The sequence below is a fragment of the Vicia villosa genome, linkage group LG5, assembly GCF_029867415.1.
Source record: "Vicia villosa cultivar HV-30 ecotype Madison, WI linkage group LG5, Vvil1.0, whole genome shotgun sequence".
Classification (NCBI taxonomy): Eukaryota; Viridiplantae; Streptophyta; class Magnoliopsida; order Fabales; family Fabaceae; genus Vicia; species Vicia villosa.
This window is the reverse complement of record NC_081184.1, coordinates 154985822-154996360: the sequence shown is the minus strand read 5'-3', so window position 1 is coordinate 154996360 and position 10539 is coordinate 154985822. Positions and strand designations below refer to the sequence as shown.

Genomic DNA, 10539 nt, shown 5'->3' with positions numbered 1-10539 from the left:
ACACCTTGCCTTTTAATTCTACAAATGCAAGAAATTTATGTTAATGCATGTGCCAACAAAAGCCTACAAAAAATAGGACGGTCGCATGTATGACAAATTAGAGGAAACAAGTATAAAACCTTAGTCCATCCCGTAAAAAATATGGCGAAACAGGCATGTCCGGTGGGATGAGCCCATTTTTTCATCTATATTCATAAGAGGTGACAATTTAATATAAGTTCTAAACGGACTAACGAGACTTTCTTAGTCATAACTGAAGAATCATACATTCTTATAATTAGTTAAACATATCTACTAAATTAAACGTTTAATTAATTAATCCATTATTGGGTTAAGGCCATAATATGCGAAGCCGAACTTATGTGCAAAGGAATCGATTTCCACAATAAAGAGACCAAAGTTATAAATACCTAACTCGATAATTATGTTGGATAATCACTTGTTCACATATCAGAATCATATATATACTTGCTCACATCTCAACTTTGTGGGTTATGGTTGATTTGTAACCATTGGAGAACATGTGTCCAAATGTGTTTCAACCCTACACAATCAAAGATAATATGTTGCACAATCTCTTTTTCCCTACATAAGCAACAACCCTCTTGATTAATAATACCAAACTTATACAGCCTATCCTTAGTCGCAAGACGGTTTTGGCAATCCAACCACATGGCGCTCAAGGCTCTTGGTCTTGCCACATTCTCATACCATAGTTTCCTCTAGGTTACAACTTGGCTATTTTTAGTTATGGCATGGCAAATCATCCGTGTTTGGTACTGGTCTTGCTGCAACATGCTCTGCCAGATTTGAGTCCCATTAAGAACAACCCTATTTTTTAGAATCGACTTTAGGATCCAAGTGCAAGAATTTCTGATTGAGGCCTGCATAATGTCAGTCTATTTTGTGTAATAGCAGTTGATCCATTCGATCCACAAACTATCAACTTTCTCACCAAGGTTCCACAACCACTTAAGAAGTGCAACTTTATTCCAATCTTCAAGGTGAATGATATTTAGTCCTCCCTTGTTCTTTGTAATGCAGACTTTAGGCCAGGTTATATGAGACTTTTTTGTTATTTTTTCACTTTCTTACCATATGAAAGAATGACAAATGGCATTTACTTTTACTTGGTTGGTGACCTTCTTTGGATATGGTATGCATTACATTCAATAATTGGTTATCGCAAAAATGACACTTTTGATTAGTTGAGCTCGACCTGCAAAACTCAGTAATCTAGAACTCAAGTGTGTGATTTTAGCCACAATCTTTTTAATTTTTTATTATTAAATATTATTACTCAATTTTATTTAGTTTTTCAATTTGTTAGATCAATTTACAATTTTAATATTTAATTTTTAATATGAGTATCTTCAACGTAGACTAATTTTTGGTGTTGAAAAATATTACGACAAAATTCTCTTTTAAAAAATTACGTCAATAGTACATTTTTATTAATTTTTTATTTATTCTCTTTCTCTTTGGCTTGATCTTATATTTTGTGTGTTTTTTTTTTTTACAAAACCTCTCTAGCCATCTATTGTGCAAAAATAAAAATAAAAATAAAAATAAAAATAAAGATAAAAATCAATAAACTAAAATAATTTGTTAAAACAAAATATTTCAGTTTGTTTTTTTGTTTTCCCAATTTGATCTTCAATCTTACCGACTTTTAGTACTTCTACTTTTTTTTTACTAAATTTAGTCTTTTAGTATAGATTCAGTGAATTTAAACGGAACACCGCTTTTTTTTTGAACCAATCACATGTCTTGTTAGTAAAAAAAGCCGTACTATTAAGCAATATTTTTGCTATAAGATTAAATAATTTTAATTTTAATATATGTTAAAAGAGATTAATAAATCCTTTATTAATTACCAACCCTAACCAAACATCTTAAAAAGATTAATAAAATTTAACGAAGAAGAGAAATCAATGATTAAATTTGGTGATGTGATGACTCATGTAGATTTTAACAAATCAATATTAATTAATTAAAGATATAAAAATATTTAAAAAAAACATATAAAAAACTGAGAAGGGTGCGTGAGAGAGATAGAAAACGCGAAGAGGGGTTTCAATTGTTTCTTTTCCGTTTCGCTGCAAATCGAGATAGAGAGAGAAATAGAGAGAGAGAGAGAGAATAGAGAGAGAAAGAGAAAAGAGATAGAGATTGTGATCGCTCATCGTTGTTAGTTGCGGCGGAACCCTAACGAGGGGATCGGAGCGAGGAAGATGAGCGGCAAGGTTGGGGGACAGAAAGGTTCGTCGTTGTCGGGTATTCCGGCGGCGAGTCGGAAAATGGTACAGAGTCTGAAAGAGATAGTTAATAACATACCTGATAACGAGATCTATGCCACTCTCAAAGAGTGTAACATGGACCCTAACGAAGCTGTTAGTCGTCTTCTATCTCAAGGTTTTGTTTCTCTCTTTTCCTTTTTCACTCAATTACACTAGGGTTTTTCGATTACCGGTTTTTGAATTGATCTAACGATTTTGTTATGCTGTTTGTGTTATTGTAGATCCTTTTCACGAGGTTAAGAGTAAACGAGAGAAGAAAAAAGAGGTTTTTTTTATAATTTTTATATTTGTTCCTTTGTTAAGTTGTTATTATGTGTTGTGAAGAGTTACATGTTTTTTTAATATGATTTGTGTTTGTTTAATTCTTCAGGGTAAGGATACAACAGAGCCACCGAGGTCCCGCGGGACTAATAACTATAATAATATATCTAGTCGCGGTGGTGGTGGTGGTAGGACTAGCACTGACCGCTATGTTGGACGTGGTGGTGGGAGTGCAAGTTCAACCCAATTCAGTAATAATGGTATATATATGGATTTGTTTATTGCTATTTTTGGTATATGTCTTGATTCATGTTGTTTTGCTCTAGAAGTTAATAAATATATATGTAGAAAAGTCTCACAAGAATCCAATTATGTTTTACCATGTACATATTTGTGTTGGTGTTTTACGAATTAATACTATGATGTGGTCTCATGTTCAGATATGATTAGATGTCTTCACTCTAATGTTGCTTTGTAGGGTATACTCTATTTTATCTGTTACAGTTGTTATTTTGATTTTGATTTTTCTCCCTTGTTTTTCGAGATCAGATTATGGTCTCCCACAGGGTAAACCTGTATTTAAGAAGGAAAATGGAACACCTGCTTATGGAGGCTCCATGTCGTATGCATCTAGTGTGATGGACAATAATTTAAACAGGCAGCTACCGTCGCAGCTACCATCTTACAGGTATTTATTTATCTTTCCCCTCATATATTTATATACAAAAATGTTGGTGCATGATTGAGTCAATTGAAGGAAATTCTAGTGGGTATTACTGTGATTGCAAATAAGTCCTCGATATTTTAAAAGAAGACTAAATCGGGCCTTTTTGTATGGCTTGAAAATACATTTATTAGTGTTATTTTCCATTTGATGCTTTTGAAAAGGCTTCCACCAAATAAAGCAAGTTGGCTATGAAAGAATCATACATTTGCAAGATATTTTCAGTATACATTCACTTTTATTCTCATCCCAAACAGCTGGGTACATTCTATCTGTGCCGGTTATTCTCTGGATTACTTTATGGTTCCACTTTATCTATCTGTGGTATCAATTTTATAACCAATTAAATGTCCATTTTGGTCCCCAAATATAAATGAGATATCAAAATGATCACGTTACTCCTCCATTTATAAGTACTGCAAAGAAATGGAAGACTAACGCGATGTTGTAAATATCTCGAGAGGTCTAAAAAAGTATTGATATGTAGGCCAACATGGAGTGTGTAACAGTTGTTCATTTCTGTTGCAGTGATTCTGTTGGTGGCAGTGATGGACTATCTTCATCACAACATAGTGGATTGCAATCTCCATGGATGGTAAGCCCAGGTCAAGTGTCAATGGCTGACATTGTCAAGATGGGTAGGCCACAGGCCAAGACCTCTGTGCCTCACTCTTCTGTCCACAGTGGTAATCAGGCATATAATGTCTTGGAGGCAAATAATGATCAAAGCTATGTTAATAACTCCAATGTTCAACAGAAAGATGAGTGGCCTTCTATTGAGCATCAATCAACTGTTCCTGTATCCTCTGTTGTTGATGCCCATCCAAATTCTGAGTATTATACAAATTCATCTAACTTTGCTGAAGCTAGTAGGCAACTGAAGAACCATGAAAATGAATTTGTTGCTGAAGATGGTCCTGTTGAGAATGAGAATCACGACAGTGTTGGATCTGCTTCTATTCCCGCTAAAATTATATCTGATGATAATCCAGAAAGTGCTTCTGCATTTGACGATAGTTTGTACGAGGACCTAAATTCTTATCAGTCTCATCGGCATCCTTTTGATGATAATGAAGGTGAAACAGATGCTTCTTTATTTTGCATGTGTATATTTTTTTCCCATTAAATATGCTTTAAGTTATCATTGAGTTAGAGTACTGGTACCATTATTTGAAGTTAGCTCGCTTTGTAATTCCTAGTGTTCACATTTTTAAGGCTGTTTTATGCGTAAGTGGTCATCAATATACACATGCTAGACTTGGCCAAAAATATTTATGCTATAGAAATAACACGAGGAAAGATACATTCATTTGTTGAGTCAATCTGATGTGGTGGTGGTATTATTGTTATAGTTTATGTTTATATCTGTAATCATTTAACTCTGTTTGTGTGAATGATTGAAAAGGCTTGCATTGCTATTATAATCATGTACATGTGTATGGCATCTAATAATGTAGAAAGCTTGACATTAAATTATAATATAATACTAATATTTGACAGTTGACTATCATGGCCATACTAGACGTGTGCCTACATACATATGTTCTATGAGTTAATTTTTTGGAAACCTTTCTTTCAGCTGAAAATGGTGTTTCATCAATGGCTGCAAACTTAGAGCAGCTAAATATACACACAGATGATCAAGGGGCAGAACCAGAGGAGGAAAATTCTGATGTACTTATTCCAAATCATCTACAACTCCATACTCCAGAATGCTTTAGTCTGAGCTTTGGTAGTTTTGGATCTAAACAAAATGCCGCAGCTGTTTCTGATACTGGAACACATGCATCTGGTGCTGGAACACATGCATCTAGGCCCTTACAAAGCAACTTGGATGAGGCTTCTGGAGCTAATGATGTTTCAACTATTGGGTCCTCAGATGCCAAGTATGTGCTTAGACAATAAGACATTTTACTCTATATTCTTGTTGTTCATTGTTTACTTAGACACATCTGTAATTTTTCTTGCAGAAATCCTGACTATTATGGGGAGGAGCATATTACTACTACTTCAGATGAGAATATAGCCCACATAACTGGTCTAGATGCTAGGACATATGAACATTCTTCCATTTCACAACCAGAGGCTTTAAAACCGGAACCCTCTGAAACTGCTCAGGAAAATCAATATTCATTTCCTTCATCTTCGCACGAGTTTACCTATGAAAATCCCCAACAACCAGATCTTACATATCCTCATTTGCAAACAAGCTCACATATCCAGAACCTATCTCCTTTCTCCAATGTAATGGTAATACACTGGATTGTTATATTTTGGATGTGCCATACTACATTTTATTTTGGCTCTCCAGTTAACTAGAATTTGTTCTTGAATGATCTAGTTAGAATTTAGAGATCCTGATTGTTAAAGATTAGGTTATTGTTGGTGCTCTATTACTACCCATTCTTCACAGTAAAATGAAGCTTATTTTCTGCAAAAAGTCTTGTAGGAGAAAAGTGGCTTATTGTAAAAATAACAACTTTCAAGACTTCTATTTTGCACTTCCAATTAATCATAACTAGTGTATGTTATGGTGTCTTAAACAAATAAACCTGTGTGACATGAACCCTCCTCTTAATATAATGCAGTGTTTTTGTCCCATTAGATTATGTATGGTGCAGACAAATTACTATTGTTGTGTGGTCATAACAATGAATATTACTGTAATTTATTTTATTTTTAAATATAGATCTAACTTGTATTGTTTTACAGGCATATACAAATTCTTTGCCCAATGCATTGTTGGCTTCAACGGTTCAAACAGCAAGGGACGATATCCCGTATTCACCCTTCCCTGTTACACAATCAATGCCTGCAAAGTATAGTAACATGGCTTCTGCAATTGGTGGTCCAAATATGAACATGTCAGAGGTACACTTCTTGCCAGCTTATTTAAGTTCATCTAATTACAAGCTTTTGATTTTAGAAGGGGTTGGATTACAAATAATTTTAATGTTATGGCTCAATATTTGTCTATTTTTAGACAAATAATTTTTTGGAGTTCATGTCTACATTCAGGGGCTGTAGTTAAATGCCGATAATTCTGGTAAACAATGCTAAGAATTAATGACAACTGCATTTGCTAAGCGCATGTTTGGGGTTATGGCAAGTTTGACAAAATCAAGGTGGTACCATGGTTATGTTGATGCTCTTAAGTGTACCTTTTGCAAAATCATGGTGGTTCATCATGATAACAAACTCCCCGCGTTAATCCAAACATACATAAAGTTTATAGTAAATAGTTAGCAATTCGAGGACATACCAAACATTGAGACTTGGACTTTGTGCCCAGGTGTCTGAATCAGCCATGTCATTTGGTCATTTTTTTGTTCACTTTAATCCAAATATATTTTGCAGTACTATCTTGTTTCATTGCTTGATAATGCTAGTAATCCACCAGGGACAAGTCTTACATTGTTCCATACATATAATGCTCTCTAAAATAGTGACCAAATCTTATTCATTTCAATTTTCACTTGGCTGTTTGATATGCTCTTTAAAAAACTACACACTGCATATGAGTATTAGTATCATTAATAATCCTGATGAGATTATATTACCTTTTAAGCCAATTTTGTAATGTTTATACAAAATACCTAAGTCAAGCAAAGGAATGTTCTTAGAAGAGGTTATGCATAAATCTGTACTAACATTGTTTGCCATCGATTACCTTTGATATGTGTGCATACGTAGAATTATATCTGCTTTTTAACCTTATTTTTATGAATACACTGAACTAACTCTAAATGTGTAGAATTTGTAATTGTGTAGAATTTTTCCTTATTTTTATTAATATAATAATTGTGTAGGAAAAATGATTACAATTTGCAGTTTAGTTTTATGTTGGTGTCTTGATTTTGTTGGTTTACAGAGGGGGAGAGTATAGGAGTTCAGTTTTTTGATAGTGTTTTTTTTCAAGATGCAGGCTTTAAGGGCAAACAACATTTCGACACCTCAAGCTCAACCTAATCAACAAACTTTGCCTGGTGCTGGTATTGCCACTGGACCTTCACTTCCTCAACACCTTGCTGTGCATCCCTACTCGCAGCCTACTCTTCCTTTGGGGCATTTTGCCAATATGATTAGCTATCCATTCATGCCTCAGAGCTATACATACATGCCATCTGCATTTCAGCAGGCTTTTGCCGGGAATAGCACATACCACCAATCTCTGGCAGCAGTGCTTCCACAGTATAAAAACAGCATTTCTGTCAGCAGCTTGCCTCAGTCTGCTGCTATTCCATCGGGATATGGTTTTGGAAGTTCTACCAGCATTCCTGGGGGAAATTATCCTTTGAATCCGTCTGGTGCCCCAACTAGTACAACCATTGGATATGATGATGTATTAAGCTCCCAGTATAAAGACAACAATCATATGATTTCACTACAGCAGCAGGTAGGTTTTTTTTTCCTAAAATGTTTCATTTTTAACTGCTTTGTTTTCCTCTGTTATGATTTATTTTCTATGTAGTCGAGTCAGTTTGGTATGACTAGTTCCGTACACAACCATTATCATGCAAATAGATGGGTTGACATGTTGGACCATGTGCTTTATTTAGTTGTCTTTATATTATGTTTTTTTCGGTAATGGGATGATAGGCTGGGAGAAAAGAAAATCATAGAGAATCGCGTCACTTGCTATGTTATGACTAAATTATATTGAAGGGAATTAACTGATTATGCTTTCTTATGTCAGAATGAGAACAATCCTATGTGGGTTCAAGGGCCTGGTTCTCGAACAATGTCAGTTCCTCCCAGCACGTATTACAGCTTCCAGGGACAGAATCAACAACAACAACAACAACAGCAAAGTGGATTTCGGCAAAGCCAGCAGCCATCACAGCATTTTGCTGCACCCCATGGGTACCCTAATTACTATCATTCTCAGAGTGGAATTTCTATGGAACATCAGCAGCAGAACCCTAGGGATGCTTCTCTTGCTGGCTCTCAAAGCCAACCACCTAAGCAGTCTCAACAACAATTATGGCAAAACAGTTACTAATCCTAATCACCTCCCGGTTTTTAAGGGGCTTGATGTGATATCAGATTGAGAAGATGACCAATTAATCCGAGGTGTTCCCCACGGTCTAATGTTAAATGTTCCGTTGTTTGGTCTGAAGAGACCTGATATGGCTGCTGCTCCCAAGTCGAAGGAAGTTGTATTCTACATAAATTATTGTGCTTGTGATGTTAACTTAGGTTTTAAGTGTGCTAATTTGTGTACTACTTACAATAGACTTTTTTCCCCATTTTACATTTTTCTCATCTTGTTATAGTGGAAATTTCGTATTCTGTCTCAGATTTTGGCTCCCTTTATCAACATTTTAGCACTAAAAATAGCTGCATCATATGGTACTTTAGTTTAAAACTGAATTTTAGTTTTATGTTTGCACTTTACAGAGATGGGCTCCTAAAAAGTGTTGTTTTTTGGTTATTGCACAAATTTTTACACATAATTTTAGATTCTAGAGTTGAATTAACATAAGTCCACATTTTCTTTATTATCGTTTTACACATTTTCATTATTAAATTTATGAGATTAATTGGCATGCACTGCACTGTTAATATAATTTTTTTTTACATCATCAATGTATTATCATCATTGAAATAAATAATGGAAATTAAAATAAAAGATAAATGATTTTAACAAATTAAGAGATTTATTAACCGTGTAAAACTTCTTTCCACCATGTATTTCAATTAAATTTAAAATATATATTGAATGTTCTAATTTTTTATTAATAAATGTTTAGTTTAATTAAAGTTTGGTCTTTCTATTCTAATAACTAATATCTAAATCTAGATTTCTCTATTTTAAATTCAAGTTGAAAATCGAAGGATATTTCTTAAATGACATGTACATGATTCTTATCACTACATTTTTTAAATACACATATTCATGTTTTGTTATATTTTTTTATCTTCATTTTATCACAAACCAAAATAGTCCCTTTATTTTAGTTTAGCAAATTTTAAAAAAACTTAATACTAATGAATTGCATTTATCTTTGAATATTTAAATTATGCACACGTGATAATTGATATTAGAAAATTAAATTTTTATGATAATTGAGATTAGAAAAATTAAATTTTTATGTAAATAATATTGTAGATGTTATTTTTATAGGAGAAAATATAATCAAATAACTTTTTAATTTTTGGAGAGAGATAAAAAAACAAAATGCACATTTAGAATAATAAAGAAAAAAGACATGAATATATTACTCCCTCCATTCTCTTTTATAAGTAAATTTTATTTTTTAAATTTATTAGATAAATGATGTATTTGGACTATATATAAACTACATATATTAATTATTTAATAAATTTAAAAAATAAAAGTTATTTATAAAAGAGAACGAAGGAAGTATATTTCAACACTATTCTGATTATCATGTTGGTATAGAGAAATCTTTTATGTTTCATTTGCTGATTAAATATTGGATTAAATATATTTTTGGTCCTCATAAATATAGTTATTTTCATCTTTAGTCTCTCTAAAATTTTTCATCTTCACAATTAATGTCTCTAACGAGGATGCCGTTGCAGTACAAGTGGCTTAAATTTTTAAATAAATTTTACTGTGTTAAAATCGCGGGGGTTATAAACTTCAAAAACCCAGAACAACACACCTTCATACACCAAGAACACATAAAAACAAACCCAGAGAAATTGAAAGTTTGTTAAACATGAATCTGTTAATCATGTCATTTCATTGTTTTTGATTTTATTAACACAGAATGATCACATCTCTAAACTAGTGAGCAAGGCAGGAACATTTACTCACATTTTGACTAAGTTGCAGGGGATAAACATTAATCTTAAAGTTGAAAGCATACATGTTATTAATAAGCAGAATCTGAAGGAAAATAGAGAGAAGCTTGTTAATTTCAAAGTTCATAAGCTTTGCACTCATCTTTAAAACATTCTTGATTTCAAAACTAAAATTAAATGAGTGGTTTGGTGTATTAGTTTTTAGAAGAGCTTTGCGCGATCTTTTGGAGTCTTTTGGTGGAATTCAAGAAGGGAAGGATTTAGTTGTGTGGTCTCTTGACACGGAGAAATGATTTACGGTATCATCGTGTTATTTCCTTTATGCGCAGTTGCGCATTCCCTTTGACCCTTATAATAGGCACGATGATGCTTTGGAGTTGATTTGGAAGATGGAGATTCCTTTTAGGATTAAAAGTTTCGGATTGACACTTTTTGTGAATAGGCTTCCCACAAAGGATCTATTGGTGTATAGAGGTATTA

The 10539-nt window shown here is 33.4% G+C and overlaps 1 protein-coding gene across 1 annotated transcript; it reads left to right on the top strand.

The window, feature by feature from the left end:
- The first annotated feature begins 2046 nt into the window (after positions 1 to 2046).
- On the top strand, positions 2047 to 8584 carry LOC131603343 (uncharacterized). The gene is given in 11 exon segments (XM_058875637.1): positions 2047 to 2415; positions 2522 to 2565; positions 2671 to 2821; positions 3111 to 3249; positions 3814 to 4361; positions 4865 to 5171; positions 5256 to 5535; positions 5998 to 6156; positions 7211 to 7681; positions 7982 to 8212; positions 8214 to 8584. Coding segments are annotated over 11 exon segments (2634 nt in total). The 5' UTR covers positions 2047 to 2234; the 3' UTR covers positions 8337 to 8584.
- Positions 8585 to 10539: the final 1955 nt, after the last annotated feature.